General features: G+C 38.0%; 1 protein-coding gene and 1 long non-coding RNA gene across 5 annotated transcripts; one reads left to right on the top strand and one right to left on the bottom strand.

Moving 5' to 3' along the window:
* Positions 1-20: 20 nt before the first annotated feature.
* On the top strand, positions 21-23,303 carry LOC130432888 (histone-lysine N-methyltransferase ASH1L-like). Of its 4 annotated transcripts, XM_056762461.1 has the most exons (16): positions 23-176; positions 4,855-5,497; positions 6,718-10,168; positions 16,007-16,652; positions 16,796-16,890; positions 17,824-17,897; positions 18,038-18,080; positions 18,560-18,662; positions 18,786-18,888; positions 18,996-19,063; positions 19,201-19,376; positions 20,476-20,586; positions 20,675-20,729; positions 21,154-21,268; positions 21,345-21,594; positions 22,397-23,303. In XM_056762461.1, the coding sequence occupies exons 2-15, from the start codon at positions 5,009-5,011 to the stop codon at positions 21,495-21,497; spliced, it is 5,682 nt and encodes a 1,893-aa protein (XP_056618439.1). In that variant the 5' UTR covers positions 23-176; positions 4,855-5,008; the 3' UTR covers positions 21,498-21,594; positions 22,397-23,303. The 4 variants fall into 4 exon arrangements, with proteins under 4 accessions (XP_056618441.1, XP_056618442.1, XP_056618440.1 ...); XM_056762462.1 differs by lacking the exons at positions 21,154-21,268; positions 21,345-21,594; positions 22,397-23,303 and having other exon boundaries at positions 22-176; positions 19,201-19,371; XM_056762463.1 differs by lacking the exons at positions 18,560-18,662; positions 19,201-19,376; positions 20,476-20,586; ... (2 more) ...; positions 21,345-21,594; positions 22,397-23,303 and having other exon boundaries at positions 21-176.
* LOC130432893 (uncharacterized) lies at positions 1,724-2,657 on the bottom strand. Its single transcript, XR_008908502.1, has 3 exons — positions 2,546-2,657; positions 2,271-2,415; positions 1,724-1,812 (listed from the first exon to the last, which is right to left on the bottom strand). It is a non-coding gene; the product is annotated as an uncharacterized LOC130432893 (long non-coding RNA).
* Positions 23,304-23,420: the final 117 nt, after the last annotated feature.

The raw sequence follows: 23,420 nt of genomic DNA, 5'->3' as shown, positions 1-23,420 counted from the left end.
GAAACACGGGGGGGGGGGGGGGGGCGTGAGTATCGAATGGTGTTGCACAATGTTCATCTTCATGGGTCCTTCGCGCAGCGGACACGCAACATCCCTCCATTTACCGTCTCATCTCGTTGCGCACACTTGTAAATTAGCTGCTCCCTCTTCTACGATACATCTGCTTTGCGGCTCGGGTAAGTTAAATCGCATCTTTGAAACGGTAAGGAGATGATGGTGTTGTTTTCCTAAATCTCCGACGAGTTTTGGGGAACATTTCCGAAGTGTACTACTCCGTTGCTTAATAAAAATGTAATATGAAACTGGGCATTCATCGGTTAGGCCCTCGCGCATGCATACGCGACTACTTTTCTTCGTAAACATGCGCGTACTGTATCGCGTATGTTTGGGGGTATTCAAATAGCAACGCTATAATTCGGTATAAACCAGCTCAATATAATCTATAAGCACAGAACTAGAAAGACTTTATCCATATTAAATAGGACGCGGTGTGGGTTTCCGATTTTTGTCACTTTCTGGACAACTTTATGTCGATGCTGCCCAGCGCTGTAAATAACAGGATCGCATTTCTCTGTTTTCCTTTCACTGGAAAAGCCGTACGCAGTTTCTTCAAATGCTATCTATAGGTACGGAGCAGTAACTTATTACGTCCCACTTATTATGTCACATAAATAAAGTCGCATTCACTACGCATGCTGCGCTTGTCCGCTCAAGCGTTAAGCCAACTTAAACATTATTGTTATGGACTCTTATTTGAGTGTCCATACCTGTCTCCGCTTCCTTATCATATAATGCGCTCATTTACTGCTATTTTTGGGGCACCGGGCTATATCTAGGTCACAGAGAAACTCTTAGAATTGAAACAGGTTTATATCTATGTATTTTCAAATTTGGCTGATGGATTTCCAGACAAATCGTGTTCAGTTCTCTTGTTCTATCTTGTCAGCTTCAAAAGCTCTCTTTTGCCAAATGAAAGGCAGTGCTTTAGTGATGTCATTTTGGGTTGGCGCTGTAATTCAACTACAGACTAATGTATCCTTTCACGTTAGATTTTCAAGGACTGGCAATATTTTTGTGAATCTTAGCAGATCTTATCAGTTCTGTCTGACTTAGGTTAAAGTGATTGTTCACCCAAAAAGGGGCTATCATCATTTACCCTTCATTTTACTCGCATGTCATTTCAAACCTGTTTGACGTTCTTTCTTCCGCAGAACACAAAAGAAGATACTTGAAGAATGTTGGTAACTGGCACCTATTCACTTGCATTGGTTTTGTGTCCATACAATAGAAGTGAATGAGTGCAGGCGCTCATATATAAAGAAATATCGTTATTTGTCCTATGCAGAAGAAAGAAAGTCATACAGGTTTTACATAACAAAAGGGCGAGTAAATGTTCATTTCTGGGTGAACCATCACTTTGACAGAGTGTAAGAAGACAGAAGAACCGATGGGCTTGAACAGTAAAGTTCTCAACTCTCGAGATCCATTTTCCTGCCCCATTTAGACCCTACTCTGATTTAAAGCACAAAGCCAAACAATCTGCGCAGCCCGACAATAAATTAAATGCGTCTGTTCCTGAAGTACCTGATTAACCTCTTCAGGTGTTTTTCATAGTTGGGGCTAAACTCAACAGGAAAGTGGAGCTCACGGGCCAGAGTTGAGAATCACTGGGTTAACAGTTAGATATTAGACCAAATAGTAAAAAAATCAGAAATAGTGAAACCTTATAACTTCCTGGAGACTTGCAGCACTTGACACTGGAAGACTGGATCAGGAATTCATTGGTTAATCTTGAATAAAAGGACGGATGGTCTGGGAAAAAGAAAGAAAAATGAGGAAAAAAAGAATCAGAGATGACAAGAACTGTGGCTTTAACTGGATTTTTGCTTGTTTGCGAAGATTTCTATCTGCAATACTGAAAGCAGATAGACAGAGTTTTGGGGTCAAACATATGGGTTTGATTTACAGGAAAATGTTTGACTTTTTTAACCACTGCTTTGAAAGATGGAGTGTTAAAGAGAGAGCTAAATATATATTGATAGAAAACATCCAAACCAGCAATTAAGTACAAGGGTTAAAAAACAGAAGGGAAAGGAAACTTGTGGAAACAGGGATGTGAGGGGTTTGTACAAAAATGAATGAGTGTGGTAAATGAAAGTAGGCTTATATCCCAGGGAGTGAAGGACCCTCAGATGTCCTTCTCATTTTGTTTCCGAACTGTGCTACTAATAGCCATAGAGCCCCATCTTCTACACTTCACACAAACATACATCATTGCACTGCACTCTGCTCTTTCTTCTCCTCGGGATATTTTTCTTGTCAAGCGTTCCGTTGGGATTGTTTTCTTAGCATCAAATCCTTAAGGAGGAGCTGAGAAGTTTGCAATCCGCAAGTGAAATGCTGCTAAATTATGTCCTGATAATGAGAATTAGCAAAGATTGAAACAACACACAATAGGTTTCATTTACCAGCGTGAGTCTGCGATGAAAACACTCTGCATAATGATTATTTTAGGAAGTCGAGAGATCACGGAGGGAAGCTTTACCTTGTAGTCAGACAAGATCGTACTGTCTGTTAAGAAGTGAGATGGGAAGTGCTTTGACCGGATCCATCCAGCAACTCAAAGACGGCCCTGACTGCCGATCCAGGGCTCCGTCAGTGTGTTTCTCCCTTCGGGCTGAAGGTCAGCCGCTGAGTTTTATGGGTCCCCTGTGGAAGTTAACACATTGAGGTCATCATTCGGAATCTTCCATAGAAATGACCTCACTCTGTGGGAAAGCACCTGCCTTTCAGAGTCTCAAGACAACTTATAACAGAGTTTCAGCCAGTGCTCTTAAACGCAGTTGCTGGGGATTTTTATGAGGGTATGTCCCAAGGGAATTGGTCTGTAGATGTATCATGCTTTTCGTGTACAGTGTCGTCCAAGTTAACTGTAGATTCAGAGACTGTACATTCAAAGTTAGCTTGAAAGTAGACATCTGGCTAAACTTCTTTCCTTGGCAGTTATTGTAAAGCTTAAGATCAAAGATGCACATTTAGGTTCAGAAAACTGGTCATTGAACACTTTCCAACTATATAAAATACTAAACAAAAGGCAGGAAGTTTAGCTAATTGTATGTGTAGGATCTGGATTTCATTTGATGCATTCTAGGAGCTGCTCTTCTATTACACAAAATTTGAAAGTGTTTACAGTCAAGGTATTACAGTTACTGATATCTGATAGTTACTGATATCCCAGTAAAGGCAAGACATGCAGAAACCCTAAGCAAGCCGAAAATGTACACGTCCACCCTTAAAAGTGATAGTTCACCCAAAAATGAAAATTCTGTCATCATTCCTCCCCCATGTGATTTCAACCCTGTTTTACTTTTCCTTCTTCTGCAGAACACACTAGAAGATACAGTATTTTAAAGTGGGTGGGGGGGGCTACAGCACAACCACACAATAAATTGTTGCATGTTCCCTGCAATACTGTTTATTCACTATAAGTTCATGTTGTGTAACTTATGCACGTACACGCCGATTGCCGATAAACACAGACATGTGACTCAGTTTCTCTTACCACGTGCGGTTCATGACCAGCATCTTTCAGCGCTGGGACTGCTCCATCTATCAGTATCAAAGAATCTCCAAATCAAGCGTTATATCCACAATTTATATAACATTCCTCACTAAATGCAGTAAACAAACAGAGTTTAACTTAGCGAACGCACTGCTCTGTCTCTCTCTTGCTCAAGCTTCTCCCACTCTCTCAGGTTGATGCATGGGTGTGCTTTTTACGGGAGAAATAAGTAAGGGAATTTCATGTTCAAACAAAACTTCCCGAAACCTGCTTGAACGCTGGAGGAGTGAATCGAGCACGGAAATACTACATTATACGCCCAACAGTTTTTTTTTAAAGTTGACCATGTCAACGTGATGATGCCATCACGTTAAAACAGTGTTAAGAGGTCAGAATGCATGAACCGCTGTGGCACCTCACCTTTAAAGAAGGTTGATAATTTAACAACGGTGGTACCCATTCACTTCTGTTGTAAGGACACAAAACCAATGGGTACCATACCGCTGTTTCCAAGATTCTCCAAAATATCGTCTTTTGTGTTCAGCAGAAGAAAAAAAGTCGTACAGTAAACGATGACAGAATTTTCATTTTTAACTATCCCTTTAAGAGTACTATTAGATATGTTCATTTTAATACCATCAAGATTAGGGGGTACAATGTAACTAGTTGCTATTTCCATTTAATTTAGTATTTGCATTGTCACATTTTGTTAAACGTACAGATATTGATTTAATCTCACATGCATGCATCATTCAAATAAAATATTAAGCAATTTATTTATAGATAGTATATTATATAGTAGTTTTATAGTATAGTATATTAGTTTTAGATGAATATTTCAGATATCACACTGCAGGACAGCTTGTGTGTCAGCTTCTAATAACAGATGCTACTAGTATCTGTATTGGCGTGTTTATAGCCAGCACTGAGTGGGTGAGCTAGTCCAGAGTTATCACAGAGATATCTCAGGTAACTAGATGGAAAACAAACCTGATAGATTGAAACCTTGTATCTCCATAATGTCCACTTTACAGGAAAACAAAAAAAACGGATTTTTTTCAATAATTAGACACTTCGATGTTGGCATAGTTGACAAGGTCTTTTTAACATGTTTTATTGGTTAAATATTTCCCCACAGACAAAAAATAAATAAATATAGTTTCTGCCTGAAAGCGACAATATGCAGTTTGTCACTATTTCTATTTTTATAATCTTCTCCGATTTTTTTCACTTTGTGCTTTATTATTAGACACTGACTAATGTAACATTCTCATTGTCACTTTCCTTCATAGCCCCTTCCAATTCAAGTGAGATTGTAGAAGAGTATGAAATGAGACCAAAAACCCTTCTGGTGAACTGAACGGTGAATAAAGACAAACCTTTGCCTGGAAGTTGGTTTTGACACAAGTACTTTAATCAGCTTGCATCTGTCACTTATATGTTCAAATGGATAAGAAAAAACAGAAGACAGCACCAAGCCTAGAGAGAGATAAACATAAAAAGAAAGAAGATATAAAGAAGATGAGAAAAACCAACGAGGCTGAAGCAGAAGTTTCTTCAAAGAGCACTAAAAGTGAATCTCAGCTGCAGACCAGGCAGGACGAGGTAACACTTATGAAGTCTGATCAGTCAGAGGCAAATGGAAGAATGAAAATAGGGTTCGTAGCAAAACGAACCAAGAAGCCCCCAAAGAGCCTTGAGAACTTCATATGCAGACCGACCGCTAGGATCTCTCAGAGACTTTCACACGGAGATGGCCAAAGCTCATGTGGAGGTGATCGGTCCAGTTCTGACATCACAGGGGCCATACAGTCATGTCAGGAGAGTCAGAAAAAAGACAGTTATGACTGCATTTCTTCAAATGCCTCAATAACAGCACTTTCTACTCCATCCAAAATGGTTGAGTCGACACTTTTATGTCCGCTTTCTAAAAAGGTAAGTATTTCCTTTTTTCTTTCTTTGTGATGCAAGTTAATCTTTTGTTTGTCAGTCATAATGCTCAATGTTAGTTTTTGTAGTTCGTTAAAAGGATACTTAACCAGAAACTCTGTCATCAGTCACTCACCCTCAAGTTGTTCCAAACATGTATAAAGTTCTGATAAATACAAAGAAAGGTATTTGGAAAAATGTAAGCAATTGACATTTCTGGGACTTCATTGACTACCATAAAAGAAAAAAATATCATTTTGTTTATGTTGAACACAAAAAATATATTTTGAAGAATTTAGGAAAGCGAACAGCTTTCTTCTGCTTTTTCGACTATGGTAGTCAATGATGTCCCACAAATGTTAGTTGCTAACATTTTTCCAAATATCTTTTTCTGTGTTATGCAAAACAAAGTGGTGAGTAAATGATGACAGATTTTGAATTTTTTGGTGGAGTATCACTTTGAAAATATTTGTCACAAATTCTTGATACTATATTTGTATCTACATATATGAGACCATTTTTAGACACCAACGGCTGGACATTTTTTCATCTATTTTTACATCCCTTCATTTAACCACATGCACTCTCTCTCTCTCTCTCTCTCTCTCTCTCACTCACTCACTGACTCTTGCTTTGTTGTCGCTTGATTTTGCTCACTTTTATCTTCTACTCCTTTACTCCTTTTCTGCCTCAGTTGGAAGTCTTTCATCTGTGTGTGGGTATTCATTATTGGTTTGTTCTTATGAGTATCACACAGTTGCTAAAATGGTTGCAGCTAAATATATTCCTCCCCATTTACTTTGATCCTTTGTTTGAATACTGTAGGCTTTATTTTCATTATTTTTTTGTGAAGTTAAACTTAAAAAGTTGTTTGTGGACATTTTTGTACTAAAATCCTTGTCTGAATGAACACATTTATGTTCAAATATAATTTGAATGTTTTCTAAAGACTAATAAATATTTAAAGTGTATTTAAATGTGAATATTTTTTATCCAGCACAGACTCTGAGTCATGTATTATGATACAATTTAGGCTACTTGAAGTCAAAGGCAATCAAGGTCATCAGTTAATGAAGCCTGTCAGATGAATGCTGAAATTCCTTGAAATTTACATCAAGTTCATGCTGCCTTTATTTCTACCACACATCCTAAAGTGATCTGAATGTCTGAAAACTTCAAAGATTTCTTGATGATTTCTGATCAACACATGTTTTCTTTTCCAACAGACAAAACAGACAAAGAAGACCGATTCAAAGTCATTATTGACACCAGATGGGCCCTCATATGCAGCTCAACCACAGACCGATAGCAAAGTACCCCTTTCTGACAGAATAACCTCATCTACCCCACTGAAGCAGACACATTCACCTCCAGCTGCTCATTCTCCACCATCCTCACTTCAACAGAACTCCAGCCCACACAATGGAACCCAGGTTTTTAATGTTCAAAAGGGGAAGGGGGAAGATCTTCCAACCGGAGCAACAACTACTGTCTCCCTACCATCACAAAATTCAAAAGATACAAGGCTGAAAGCTCACACATCTCAGCAGTCATCTTCCAGTATTCAAAATGAGGCTGAACACTCATTTTGTTGCAGTGAGAATTCAAAGTCCTCAAAGCCAAAAAAAAAATGTAAGACCTCTAAATTCAGGGACAGTAATGTTGATAAATGTTTGAATGCAAGTGTGAAAGAGGACAGCAAACAGGGTGGAGATTCTACTGATAAAACAAGTAAAGAAAATGAATCGGCGCATCAGCCAAGTCCTTCTATAAAAACACCAGCAGTCCTTCCGGCTTCAAATACATCTGCTGGTTTATCAGATCACGAGAGCTGCACTTCACAGCGACTTGAGAGTAAAGGAAGGAACAAGAAACATAATAAAGGTGGAGACATAGATGACAACAGAAAATGGACCTTGGAACCTACCAAAACAATCCCTGTTGTTGTCCATTCAAAGGATACCAGTAGTGTGGGACATATAATTGACAAAAAGAGAGTAAGACACAGTTCAGACCATGAAGAAAATATGCAGTGTTCCTCTCTAATTAGCAGCAGTGCTGAATCTCAGTATAATACCTCCATTCGTTCCACAGATCAAATCTCAGATGAGACTCATTTACACCCCAAACAATTCACTGACCCAGACAAGAAACTAAAAGTCGTTCCAATGACTAAGGTGGCAAATCAAGTGGAAAAGATGGATCTGGTGGAGAATGGTGGTTCCACTGCTTGTAAAACTGTTTCTCAAACAGCTAATCTTAGTAAAATATCTGCCTTTAGGTCTTCAAAGACATCACCACAGTCGAAACCAAGACCAGCAGGACGACCTCCTAAATCGAAACAACTCCAAAATCCATCACCCAGATCAGACATCTCATCCCCAGAGCCCCAGACCAAGAAAAGGGGTCGTCCAAAAATGATCAGGTTGGATGAATCTCCTCAGGGAAGTGGGTCTCATAAGTCTTTATCTAAGTCTCCCATCATTGAACACATGAATGTTCATCATCCTGAGGTTGACCTTAAACTTCAAAAGCCTGTACGAAGAAAACGAGGTCGGCCCAGACTTTCCTTCTCTGTCAAGCCACAGAGATCCCAGTCCCTGGTCTCTGAGTCTGTGAAGAAGAGTGCTGAAGACAATCTCAAACCCCCCTTGTCAAAGACTAAAGATGCCCGAATTTGCCGGAAACGAAACAAGTTGATAATGAAGACAATTATCAAAAATATAAATAAAATGAGAATGAAGAAACGAGATGAAGTGCTTACGCACCTTGTTTCCGGGCAAAAACAATCCTCCAAAGCGGATATTTCTCAGAAAGGCAATGAAGGAGAGGTAGACTGTTCAGTTTCAGATCCTACCCAGTCTTTATCCTCACTTGTGACGTCTTTTGGGGGTAAACTCGGTCCACAAATTAATGTGAGCAAACGTGGCACTATCTACATAGGAAAGAGAAGAGGCCGCAAACCTAAAGCCCAAAGAGAAAATTCTGGCCAAGACTCTGAGCAAATTCTGTTTCAAAAGTCTCAGAAAGTGACTGAATCTACAAGTCAGATGAATTCTTGGTTCACCCCTGGGGGACACAACAATACATTTGAAACCCAACCTGCTCTGTCCAGCTCATTTAAATCTCCTGAGTCCCTTAGAAAACAGCCTTACACTGACAACTGTGAATACGATAAACATTCTGCTCCAAAGGTAACCAGTTCCCAAAAAGTGAAAGCAATGGCTGACAAATCAAGACCACATTCATCATTACGTTCAACACCACTTAATCCAGCCACGACTCAGTTAGGCTCTGTAAGAATGCAAGACTGCAGGACACCAAATGCTTCCCGATCAGTACTGATGGAGAAGGAAAGACTCAACTACAAATGTCATAGAAAAGGTCATAATTTCTTCAGCCGTGATAAGATTAGGAGACATAAACACAAATGTAAGAGGAAGTATCTTCAACTCAGGGCCAAAAGACAAGACCCGGCATTTCTGGCAGAGATCGAGAAATTAGTAGTAAGGCTTAGTGCGATTCGTATTGTGCATCACGTCGCTCAGGCAGATGAGGCGAAATCTGGAAGAAAGAGTTTGAAAGCAAAAAATCACCCCCATGTTCTTCAGTGTCTACCACAAAACCTTCACCATCCAACCATGTTTCACATCAACTTCAGCGGTTACTACTCACCTCAATCTGACTTTCCTCGTGATTCTTTGCACTATGTTGGCATGTCAGATTTAAAAAGGAACAACGGGTGCCCCTCGCAACCAGGCGAACATATTGTCACGCATTGTCCGATGGTTCACAAACTCGGATTCCCGCTTACAGGAGGCAGTTGTTATCACTCGCCTTGCAAGTTGCCACTCTCGGCCTCTTCCTTTGGTTTCGGGCTTTACAGAGGATACCCTCCATCTGCAACCATATATCCTTCTTCGCCATTTTTAGCCTCATATGTGCATCCCTACTCCAAAAATCCCATTTTAAGTCCATCAAAGTTCCATAAAAGGAAGCACAAGTTTCTTAGACGTGACCCTCTTTGTGGAGGGAAGCCACAGGGAACTTACCCGAATGTAACTTCTCAATCCTCAAGCGAATGGTTTGGTAGAAATAGCTGGCAAAGGATCAACAACAGAGACAAAAGGCATGTGGACGAACAACTTAGAGGAAGAGCAAGAGAGGAAATAGATGGTCTGCTAGGACAAAGTAAGCTTAGAAAAGACCATGTAAGCAAAAGTGCTTTGTCTTCTAATTCCCTCTTCTCCTCCTCAATTCCAACAAGAAAAGCAGATAAACATAAAGCTTCACATCTTTCTTATATAGGACCATCACACCTGAGGCCCACATCAAAAGTTAGGTGGGCAGAGCCTCAGCGGCCCTGGAGGTGGAGAGGAAGTGTTCAATCCGAGAGGAGTAATAGCCTCTTAGACCAAGAAGCTGCATCAGGGTACCAGGAGGATGAAACTGTTGCTGGTCAAGAGAGTGATGAAGACCTTCCTTCACCTTCTTGGTCAGATAGAACAATCTGCCATAAGACTTTTCTGCAGAATCCCAACATTGCCAGCAGTGCAAAGAATCGAATGACATTCCAGAGGAGTGCTGCTGAACTTCAGGGTGATTCGAGGAACCTAAGGAGACCTGGAAGCTCATGGATGAGAGAATCTTGTTCGACTGGAGGCAAAAGAGCATCAGGTGAGTGCATGAGATTAATGTTTTTATATTTAAAGAATGAGTCACATGTAGAACTTTTTCTGTTAAGGGCCATTCACATTATAACGATAACAATAAAAAAATAAGTTAAAGAAATGATTCCCTATTTAGTAAAATAGGGTTCTATAGCTGTTCACATCACAACTATAACGATAAACGATATCGTTAGGATCACTTTCAGGACGATTTTTTCCAGCTGATGAGTTAAAACATACTTTCAAACAGTTTCTGGCGGATAACGTTTGATGACTGTAACGCGGGTTTTATATCTGTATTTAAGACTGTAGCGGTCGGAAAGAGGTGTGTTTAAGGTGGTATATTATATATGCAGCTTGCGAATCTGAGCAAGCTGGCAAAATATATGCTTAACATCCCGGATACGATCACGCCTTCAGCGGGAGCATCCAGCCTTTGCTGTCATATTTTGAAGATGTTCTGGAAAGAAACCGATAGCATCAGCAGCAGGTCATCTACATTCATAGTGATTGGGAACATTGCAGCACGCAGGCTTAAAATAAACATAACGTTATGGTTATCATCCACTGGTGTGGACTTTGGATTTAAATTAGTTATAGTTACATTTATCGCTATAGTTATAGTTATAATGTGAACGGCCCTTTATGGTGACATTTTGAGAGATCATATTTTTTAAAAACATGCTTCACAATAAGATAGAACAACCATTTCTATTTCATAAATGGTTCTTTGTTGTGGAAAAAATTCTGTAGATATAAAAAAAAATGGAAATGGTTCTTTTATGAACCTTTGTGTACATGGTTCTTTGGCAAACCAAAAATGGTTCATTTATGGTATCGCTGTGAAAAACCTTTTGTAGTACCCTTGTCAGTGTATATGTCAGGCAAGTACTGTTGTTTGGTATTGAATATTGGCATTATGAAGTGTTAATGTGACATATTTAATAACCCTTTGTTTCTGTTAACTTCGGGAGAGAATGAGAATATCTTTCAACATAGAAATTACAGTCATTTAATATAGATTCGAGAGTCTGTAGTATTATGTGTCTCCCACTGTTTTACTGGGTAGGTGCTAAAATAAGGCAGGCTTGATATTGCAATATTTGGTCAGGCAGATTTTCTCGGAAGAGAAAGAGATTTGTTTAGACGTCCTTTGAGAGGTGTTTGGTCTCACTTGTGTTTTTCAATATTGTTTCACAATCGTTTCGTTATGTGGTGTCTTGGCATTGGTGTTATTAGCATTATGTAACACTTGGCAGAAGCGGTAGACTTGCGCTCTTCTGCATGTATTTATTGTCTCTATAAATCTCATGCTATCATTAGGTTGATTGTCCACAGCAGCTGCGGTGGAAAATGTGAATGATTACTAAGTAGAACTATTTTTTGTATGGGTTTAGTTTAAGGATAAAGATGTAGGCATTGAAATTAAAGCTTGAAAGAATGAAAAAAAAGTTTAACTCGAAGTGCTTCATTTGTTTTGTCGTCAGTGCAGACTCACACTCTTCTGTCTGCAAACACATACACCTTCAGCAGTATAAACAACACATATTTGGCTAATTAGCACTGCAGTAAACATATGGTAAGAAACAAACCCCAGCATGTGAAGAACGTCTCTCAGCAGAGGCTTAGGGACATGTGATATTGCATAGTGAGTGCTGTCTGAATTGAATTTGCATTCAATTTAACTGTTTATGAGCTATGAAGGTCTAACGACAAAGCAAGCAACTGTTACTTACTACATAAATAGGCAGATGCAGTTAAAAACTTATTGCTTGTCATTTAGCAGATGCATATTTTTATTTGAAGCATTGTAAGTCATTTCTACTTTAATTGCATGAATAGTCCCAATATAAACTTTTTCTCAAATGGGCAATTCCAGCGTTATGGATGTGACATTTTCATTCAAAACTTGAAATATAAATTCTTGAAGAATGTAATTATGAACAATATATTGAACACTTTTTTATATATTTTACTAAACTCTTGTTGATAGAGTCCAGACATGAGAAATGTATCAGTCTATGCACAAGTTAAAAAAAAAAAACAATGAATGCGATATGGATGTGACAAAAAGGACTGACATTTTTGAGAAACAAAAAACTTTGTAGAATTTCTGTGAAAATGTGCAAACCAGAAGCAATAATATTCAACAGAGAAAGATGGCTCTTCACAGACCTGAAAATAGTAGGACTGTTATCGATATGACAATTCCATTATGGATGTGAAAATTCCCTTATCTGTTTATAGAAAACTATGCTTAAAACACAAAACAAGTTGAGACATTTAAAAACTTTAAGAAAGACTATCTGACTTATCATTATTGTGAAAACCTTTGTTTAATATTTGCATGGATTAACCGAACTGCTACTGGGCATTTTAGAAGATTAACTTGAACAAAATGTTATATGTCATATTTTTATGACAAGCAGTGCGGATCATTTGGTCTCTCTCAGCATCATGTATGACATCATATATGAAACAATATTGTTTCTTAAGGTCAACCGGTAGAGCATTATGTTAGCATTGCAGAAGTTGTGAATGAAACCAGTGCCTGCCAAACGCAGTAATGTATATATATATATACATATAATCTAATCTGACCGAGTGCAGTGTTAAAAAAAGTGTTTTTGTGGATTTTGTGGTCGTTCTTGGAGCAGTCTAGAGATACACAGCGCTGATGGGTTTCTACCGGCTAGTTTCAAAGTGACTCACACATCACCAAGTCTGCGGTCGAACCTGCAAACATTGCATAACTAACCCAAATCCATAACAACAAGTCTACCAGCCCATGTGTTAGTCGATAAAACATTTGCACGGGGAATACCGAGATCTAAGCAACTGTCTCAGATGTGATGGTTTCAGCCTCAGTTGACCTTCAGGGATCTTCCCGTCTCTATTATCATTGAGCTGTCGTATTCACTCGCTTTTTTGTTTTTGCACAGATTTAAACAGGTTATCAGAATTGTATTCTGACCAGATTCGGTGCTACATTTCATATGCTTTTAAAATTCATACAAGCTTTAATCTAAATAGGTTTTCTTTGCAGACAATATATCTATTTCTGTAAAAATGGAACCCCCTAGATTTCTGCTATGCATTTAGACCTTCTGCCGGCCTGTGGCCAGAATACTTTAGTGTGTTGAGTTGGAAAAAGTGAATAAGAGTGAGCCAGCATTCAGCATAGGAAAGGAAATGTGGTGATGCTAAGGAAAAGGAAGAGATCTGGGCATGGAAATCTACAAGTGAAAAATTATTAACAAAAATAATATGGGGAAAGGAAGGAAGGAATGTTGTTGTAGACGAATGTGAATATACGGCAGTAAAGGTTTTTGTAATCCAGATTGGCCCAATAATGCCACTCTTTTGCATTTAAGATGACTAAAATGTTCTTAAAACACGCATATCTGATATATCAGATGTTCGTTTGTGCTCAATATTCATGCAGAAGGTTAAGTCCGTTTTTTTGTTCATAGACATGGCCGTCATCCAGAGAACAAAAATAACTCCTCTGGATCTTGAGAACACAGGCCATATTACACCAAACAAAATTTTATGACACCGTCCCGCTGTAACCAGTCCACTGTATCTACACCACACTTAAAAATAAAGGTGCTTAAAAGATTATTCACAGTGATTCCATAGAGGCTTTTTTTGTCGGTTTCACATTAACACTTTTGGTGCGCACCCGGATTCGATTAACATCAGAGTTCAGTTCGTTTGGATGATGTGAACGCTTTCTTTCGAACCCGGCTTTGCACCTGCGAACTGTACCCGAGTCTGCTTAAAAATTGTGTGTGTGTTTCACACACTTTTCTGATGAGGGTGACTGACGTGCTCAAAGCATCATATTGATATTAACGCACTGCGCCGCATCCAGTGAGGACAAAAATTTAAATTATAATTGGTTCTAATGTGTTCTATTGTCTTGCCGTGTCCGATGTAGACACAGTTTAAGAGTGTATGCTATTCTATACTATATACAGCTGTGAAAAAAAAATTAAGAGACCATTCCAAATTTTCTTTTATTAATCATTTATAGATTATTATGGCATTTCCATTCATGGTGTCGGTTGAATTTCAACAAAATCAAGCATCAGGAGTGACAAAGTCATAATGTTATAATTGCAAATAATGTCAGTACTTTTTCTAAATACATGTACAAATATTATTGTTGTATTGCCTAAAAGTAAATCTGAATTTGTTTTCTTTGCAGTATTTGAGATCAGAAAAAAATACAGAGCATCTTTTCAGTTATTTTGACCTGTTTCTCCAGTTTTCATTTTTGGCAAATAAATGCAAATAGAAACAATATTTCATTTTAAATTTGGGAGAAATATTGTTAGTAGTTTACAGTAAAAAACAAAAATGATAATTTTACCCAAACACATTCCTATAAATTGTAAATTCTAAACAACTAACTATTAATAAGCAACAAATGAGTAGTTTACTGAGGCAAAAGTCATAGTTAATGGTTTATTAATACCGAGAATTGTGCCTTAAAATAAAGTCTGACCCTGTTGAGATTTGAAAAGTCTTTTAGTGTATTCCAGCCATTAATGTTTTTTTTTATTACTTTAGTTTGGGTTCACTTGACTAAAATTTTTTTCAGGAGCTTAAATCTTTTGGTCTGAAGACAAATATCTGTTTGAAATTAGTTATGTGGAGAAAATCATCATTGAGCCAATATATAGATTTCTTTTAATTCAAATCATATTTTTTGTTGAGTAATTTTTTTTTATAATGGATGACCAAATAATTAAGTACTAGATGGGAAAGCTGGCTATGGTTTAAAGATGCTAAAATATAACAGTTTTGATTTATTTAAGATCACAACATAATTCTCACAGTTACACTAGTGTCATATGTTTGATTTATTATCTTTTTTTAAATGTGCAGATGATATTAATCATAATATACAGCTTTTGAGCCAGTGTTTTTTTTTATGCTGTAAAATGTGTTATTTTATCTCTATCGTAAAGTTTGTTTAAGCACACACCCTAACTTCATCTCACGATCGCTGTGCTGTGGACCCGGGGCTTGGCTCACTGTGGAATGCACTCCACTGAAGCACTGTGAAATTGATTTACTGTACTGTTGTATCTAACTAGGAGTATTAAAGGAATTTGCAGTAACAGATTGTATACTGGCAGTATGATTCCCACGGTCGGGATAACAGGAGTTGCTCCACAAAAACCCCACAAAATCCACATATTCATATTTTTACTGTGGCTTTAGATTTAAGAGGTAGAGAATACAGTATTATTGGGTCACTTAAAAAGACTGTACACCAAAAAATAGAAATTAGAATTTATTTATTAAGTCTCATGTCATTCAAGACCACAACTCTTTTTGTTGTAGAACATAAAAGAAGATATTTTGAGAAATATCCAGAAACGGTTTTGTGTCCATATAGTGGAAGTCAATGGAGGCCAGTGTTGTATGGATACCAACATTCTTCAAAATATCTTCTATTGTGTTGTGCAGATGAAAGAAAGTCACACAGGTTTGGAATGACTTAAGGCTGACAACATAAATCTAACAAGTTGGTCATCTCATTTGTTTCTTCAAGACTGGACATGACTTCTTTACATACTTCTTGTAGTTACATAAACGGGTAGATTAGTCTACTTGAAAACTGAAAAGTAAGACTGATTAGTCATAACAAACTGCTGGTCGGTGAGACTTGTTGTCAAGACAAGTCCTAACTTAGCGGCTATGTTTAACTGGCCCCTGGTAATGCTAGTCTTTTCAGCATATTAACTGTAATTCTTACACACCTTATTGTGTAACATCAGGGGCACCATACTTCTTTTTGAACACTATTATCATTACTCTTCTCTTACAGAGAGCTTCTGCCCCGGTGGACCAGTTTTCCATGGGCACCATCAAGGAAAAGACCTGAGACACAATATCAGTAGAACACTCATCCAGACCAGTGAGATCAGCCCTTTTCCTTCTTGTACTGCCACCAAAACCAGCCTGTCTCATTCAAGCAGTACTCTCCTGAGCAGGAGCAAACATGTTAAACGTGTTAACAAGCCGCTCACAAATAAGAGCTTTCAAAGTCAGACTGGCACAGGAAGTGAGGCAAAGAGGAGGGGACGGGGCCGACCGAGAAAAAATCCTGCACCATGCTTTTCTCCATCTCTGCCAACTGCACCGTTGCTTGATGGGGTGTCAGAGTGTCCTTCAAAACGGAGGAAAGTTGAAACAGATGATAACACTGTTCTCAGTGGGTCCGACTTTGTGTCTCAATGTGAGAAAAGGAAAGTTAGAAAGAAAAGAGACTGTGAAAAATTGAGAGACGGAGGACATGATGAACAAGAGACAGATTTGAGCCAAGAGCCCTCGAGTTCACATTCTCGCCCATCTTTACCCGCTCATGACACATCAGTATCTGCAAAAAGCCGATCAGAGAGTAGTTCAGCCACGTCACCTGGCAAGAAATACGAGTGGGCGGGGCTTTACTCCGATGTGTATAAAACCAAGGAGTAAGTTTACTCTTGAAGCTTCCATCTCTTGTGCATTTATAACAGGTGTCAAGGGTGTTTGTTTAAATGCAGCCCATTTTTACAGACCTCTTAACAAAGAGCGTGACAAATTGTTTGTCTGTGTGTTAACTCTCCCTGCATAGCCCCATGAGACCGTCCTCGCCAGAAAACACAGAGTGCGTTGACTATGACCCTGAAAAACATCAGTACGGCCTTCTTCCTGCACCTATACACGTAGGTGAGTTTGTGTATGTGTGTTGGTTTAATGGTTTTATTTAGGGGGTCATTGGGAGGTCACATTGGACTAATGCAAATGAATGTCAGTAGATGAGCTAAACTTAATTTGTAATGGATGAGAGGATGCGCATTCATAAAGCTCCAGAATCTTTTTTGGGGGGGTAGGCACAGGCGAGGTCGTTGTGATGTTGTTACACAGAGATAACTTGGCTCATGAATATTAAAGTGATAGTTCACCCAAAAATGAAAATTCTGTCATCAATTACTCACCCTCTTGTCATTTCAAACAAGTATGACTTTCTTTCTTCTGCAAAACATAAAAAGAAGATATTTTGAAGAATGTTGGTAACTGGCACCTGTTCAGTTGCATTGGTTTTGTGTACATACAAAAGAAGTGAAAGGGTGTCAACATTCTTCAAAATATCTTCTTTTGTGTTCTGCGGTAGAAAGAAAGACTTACAGGTTTGAAATAACAAGAGGGTAAATGTTGACAGAATTTTTGGGTGAACTATCCCTTTAATAAGGTCTCCTACTAGGGTTGTCTATTAATTTAATTTAACTTAACTTAACAATGTAGTTCACAGAATGAAACATATAACATATATTCTTATACCTACACACATACCTATAAATAGCAAATCTAGAAAAACTGAAAATAATATTTTTTTTGAATTAATAAAAATTCCACGGCTGCATACATAAATAAAACTATTGGTAATATAATTATTATTATGTAATTACAACTTTTGCAATATACTTTAAATACAAGCCAACATAAGGAGGTATATTTATATCTGTTTTATTTAGACATAAAAACATCGGCTGTAAAAGATCTGTTTATGTGGGTTAAACGAGTTGTGTGAGAGAATTGATAAAAACATCATTGGACAAATTGAACCAAATGATGAATTCATAACCTATGTATGTGTAACAGGAAAATATCTGAGGCTGAAGCGGATTGACTTTCAGTTGCCCTATGACATATATTGGCTGAGAGCACATAATAAGGTATTTAGTTATTATGAAAATTCTGTCATCATTCGCTCATATTTTTTTCTTATAAATTACATGATAAAGTAACTATATATTTAAATATTGCCTTTTTCTTACTGTACTATGCATGTGACACCGTCTCTGTTTCACTGCAGCTTCCTAAAATATCAGATTCCCCACAAAAGACTGCAACATCCAGTGAGTAGACCCACCTGTAAATGTGTATCAACACTTTTTGTGTACTTGTATGTCTGTGTACTGGAGGTGTGAAGGAAGCCTAAATTAGATCTGTGAAATAATATCACATTTAAAAGCTGCTTTGCTCCATGCATTAAACTGAGGTTTTTGTGCTGTATAGTAAACTTTCATAGGCTTCCATGTTATACCTTTATAAATAAAAAAACAGATACTGTTAAGCACACAGTGTGTTATTTATGACGATGCTTCATACATAATTTTATAAATGCAAAAAGCGTACGTTTGTGCATTATAGTGATTTTTTCAAAGGTATGGGTTGTTCATAAATCCCTTTACCTATGGTGGCTTATTCTTTGCTATAAAAATTAGGAGCATGGCTCTTAAGGTAGCAGGGATCCTGCTTTGGGACTCCCAAGCTTTCTGAAGTTTAGTCGCCCTGCATTAACATTTCCTTTCTATTCTCTCTCTCTCTCTTTGAGATGGGTCTGTTGGTGTAATGTCTCTCACTCAGCCCGAGGACAGATCTTATAAACACCATATGGACAGTGTTCCTCACGACTGCATTTCTGACAGCCTTAATAAGTAAACACACACACATACACAAACAAACTGACTAGGCAAACCATCCATGGCTGAGCTGATAGCAGAGCTAATTCCATTAGATTCTATATAATGAATAAACATTGTTTTTTTTCTTTCACTCAGAAATGACAGTCTAAGACTGCCTGCTGAGAAGGTTGCTGAAGAAACCAGTCAGACAGACCCGGATGAAAATTTTCCCAATCAGTGTGACCCTCTTAAACAGCAGGTATGAGGCGTATTTAGATACAGCTCTTAATTCACTTCAAACACACTTGAATGAGAATCTCTATCGTGTGATGTCCCCAGATGATTTAGCAAATTACTTTATTGCAGGAGAGAGGCAGTGATGCTGAAAATATCTCCGCCCCACTGCTGATAATGCCCTTGTCCTGCGAGGAGAGGCAAGAAAACGCATACAGCATCTCTGCTCATTGCTTTCTTTCCTGTTTTATAGATATTTTTATGCCTCTCCCATGCACGCACACCCAAGTACTTGATTGTCTTATATATCTTTTATTTGCTCTTTTCCTCCCGACAGGAGTTTCATCTTGGAACATTGCATTTTTCTGTTGAGAAACTATGAGAAAATGAGAGTGAGACAGGCGGTGCTCATGAGGGAGGGAGTGAGAGAGCGGGAGAAAGAAAACGAGGAGAGCGGAGGGAGCAATCAATGTCAGACGGGAGTTCTCGAAGACAACACCAGCACCAAGTCAGGTCCAACTTGTGATGTGTGTCTTTGAGTTTGTGTTTCGATTGAACCCTCTAAAGGGGTCATGGGGCACTTTTCAGTATTTTATTTTGTGCCAAAAATTTTAGTTCTGTGAACTAAATCTGTGGGTTTATTTGAGCTGTAATTGTATCTCCCTATACATAAAATACTTTTTGCAAAGCCTGGATTATAGGCAACTTGAACTAGACAATCTTTCTAGAAATGTGTCAAATATACTAAATGAACGCTAACTTTGTTAAAAAATAAAATGAATTTGTTTCTAATGTTGAGATGGTGTGGAATGATATAAAATGTATACATTTAGGGAAATAAAGCATCTACCCAGCTTTATTCCCTTTTACCCTGTCACTGTGACCGAGTTTCTAAAGATCAAATATGCATTGCATATGACATATTATTGTGGGGAATCATGTGTTTAAATCATACTAAATAAACCATTTTGGGAGTTTCAATGATGAATATTGCTTGAAAGGAAGTTTTGAGGTCTGACAGTTACCTTTTCAACATACAGGCAACTCTCTTATTCGAAAATTAGACAAATTAGAGGTACGAGGATTTGACCCTTTTAAAATCTATTTTACATTGTAAGTGAGTGTCTGCAAAGTGTGTTCTTGGCAGCAAGTTGCATGTTAACCAGTGTTTGTACTGTACTAGACTTCAAAGGACACTTAGATTAAATAGGTCGGTCTATTAATAGCAATTTCTATTGCCTGAGGAAGTTCTTTATGAAACATCACCTATATGTCCCTTTCCTCCCCTCAACTCCCCCGTTCCCTTCTCCTCTTGCTCCTTCATGCTCAGTGGGCCATAGCTATGGACCAGCTCCCGAAACCACCTCAACTCTATTTCCACTAAGCATTAGTCAAAAGGGCAGAAGAGGACATGTGGTTTAGGGCTAGCACAGTTGGCAAACAGGCCTTGTGTCCCGTTGAGTTCATGGAAAAAGTGTATTTTACCACATTCTGACTATTGCATTTAAAAGATGATTACATTTACAGAGTGTTACATTGAAGCTTTAGTTCATAGCTGTACATGCGATGTTGTGTGTGACATGTAAGTAGATGTGTGTTGTGCACATAACAGACGAGCGTCTGACTCACCCGAGTCTGTCTGAAGAGGAGAGGAAAAGTGTACAAAGCAAAAACCTCACGCAAACACTCCAGGGGATCTATGACGTCATTGTCAGTACCAAGGGTACGTCTGTTGACTTTATTAATAGATTTTGCAGAAGGCAGTGACGGAGGCGCAGTGTGAAGCTTAGCTGATCACTTTTTCGTTTCAGGGTCATCCGGACAAACCCTCGCCGCTCCTCTGCTGAACTTGTGTTCCCGAAAAAGGTTCGTATGGATGTTTGTACAAGCACATGGTACTATTTTTATTCCCACACTTGGAGTTGTTTGTTCAGCATATTTCTGCTCTTGTCGACATTATTAAAGATTGGGGGATGCAGTCGATCGCAGGACGCTCTTAAAGAAGTAGTTCACACAAAAACTGGAAGTTTGTTTCTGTTGGAAGTTTGTTCCAAAAGTTGTCTGTACTGTTATATTTCAGTGAAACATAAAAGAGAAAATTGATTTTAATATTAATTTTAGACACTTCACAACCATTTGAGTTTGGTGTGAACATTGGCGCAATGGAAAACTCCTATTTTAAAGTTGTCACAGAAAAAGAAATATGTGAATAACTCAATTTTGACAAAATTCTCAGAACCTTATATTTCCAAGGGGATGAAATGTAATTTCTTTGTGGGTTTTCTTTCAGATCTGGCTCGGCTCCTGTTGATCTCAGTACGTTGCAGCAGCAGCTCCTCTCAGGGCACTATGAGAGCCTGGATGCCTTTCATTCAGACATGCTCAAGGTGTTTCACTGTGCTGAGGTCAGTAACATAGTCCTCTTGTGTTCAACTGTATTGCATTGTTGTCACCTCTTATTAACATTACGAATCTTATTAGAAATACTACGGATGCGAGTCATCAGTGGGCCGTAATATGAAGCAACTGAGGGAAGTGTACCATAACACTCATCAGGAGGCCTTAACTCAGATCACCAATGTCCTGTCAGAAGCAGAAAACCACAGACACAGCTTATATAGGGTGTGGCTGTGACAAAACACAGAGGCATGATGGGCCTTGCAGAAGGCAGATGATGCCCTCCGATATCAAATGACCTGCTGTATGTTGCACTCACAAATGTACTGCACAGGTAAAACTCTCAGACGTATACGCAAATACAAAACATCCACAAAATCTCAATAACACACAACTATCACTCAGAGATGCAGATATTTTCAGCATTGGAAATTTCCACAGCTCCATCTATCACTGGTTTGTACATTAAAAAACATGCAGCATCTGTGGAATATTGTCCACATTCATTCAAGGCTAACCAAAGATCTGCATTTAACTTTTGCTGATGTATTACAAGTCTCAGACAATAGTTTTCTAGAGTGGAAGTGGTCAGTCGGTTCTAGATTAAACATTTCTTCTCACTTAAATGATTCCAGTATAACACAAAATCTTATTAATTATTACTTGAAAAATGTCCAGTGTTTGACATTAAGAACCACCTAGCGGTGAGGTTGTGAATTGCAACCAACGGTTCTCCACCTCTCCTTTGGAAGTACTACGGTGATTGAAAGAGGACAAAGATGTCGTCCCTTTTTCGCTTCTTTGCGATAGGATATCTTTGAGATAGCGTATTATTGAATCGTGCTCTGTAGAGCAGTTTGTCCGTTTAGGGCTACTGTAGAAAAAACACTGCGAATTCCTTGCAATTGGACCCACGGTGTATGTAGATAGAAATAGCTCCTTCTAAGCATTATACCGCTTCATTATATAAAGTCTTTATTCACCTCTAAAAAGACAGAGCTATGTGTATATTATGTTGCATTTCTGTCTGTAGATCCTCCAAAAAATTACACACAGCACATTTAAGAAGTTCTTGATTTTATATTAAATGACTGTACTACTTACTGTGTCTCTATTTGGTTCTTTGTTCTCTGTAGGTTGAGACAACACTCCTGGAAATACCATTTGTGAGCAGGACCCGACTGATGCTTGACTACATGATTAGTTGAAAGCACTCAGCTTTTTTTCTCTCAGGAAAAAGTAAGAGACATGATTAAACAAATCAATACCGGGACCCCACAATCCACACATTTACTCAAACAACATGCGATTCCTTATAGACTCAACGAAAAACATCTTGAATGCCAAGGCATTAAGCTACTTTGGTTGGCATGACTGTTTTAAATGATTCAACACTCTCAAATCAATATACCTTTTACAAGATGACGGACACTACTTTACTGGGTTTGCTGACTGAACAGTACTGAATTCTGTCAACATCATTGTCAACTGCTTTTATATTGTTTTGTTTTGTAACTGTTACATTAGCAATAATGCATGAAAGGATTATAATAATATAGCCTTTGTACTTGGAAAAATGTATGTTTATAGTCATTTTAGATCAATAATGTAGTTTTAAAGGTTATGTACTAATACTTGTGCTTGTGAGGTTTTATAATACATTGACTTTAAGCATAAGTTTAGAGGTTTTAGATTCAAATAAATGTTTTATAAAGTTGTTTATAATGTATATTTTGTAGAATTGTGTTTTACTTTTGGTTCATGAAACTCTCTAAAATAGTTTTTAAGATCAATTCAAAGCATGTCTTGTTTTGAACAGGACATTACTCTGCGTTTGTAGAACTTTAGATTCTTTGTGCATGACATTATTTATATGCTTATAATAGCTGTGTGTAAAACATTTGCAACTAGTATTTATATGGCCGCACTGAACTAAGAAATAGTTTTTTGTTGAAAGCTTATGGCGCAGAACTTAAATCTGAGTAATTGAATTGTACCAGCAACATCTGTTACCTAATAAAAGACAATATATGACATATTCTCCTTTTGATCTTAATCTCAATTTTTATTGTAAAAATTGTTCTAAAAATGTAATGGAGAAGACGAACAGATACTAATCACAGACCATTTAAATTTGCAAAAACTATTTTAGCAGTTCTT

This window comes from Triplophysa dalaica, chromosome 12, assembly GCF_015846415.1.
Source record: "Triplophysa dalaica isolate WHDGS20190420 chromosome 12, ASM1584641v1, whole genome shotgun sequence".
NCBI lineage: Eukaryota > Metazoa > Chordata > Actinopteri > Cypriniformes > Nemacheilidae > Triplophysa > Triplophysa dalaica.
This window is presented reverse-complemented; position numbering and strand designations above follow the sequence as displayed.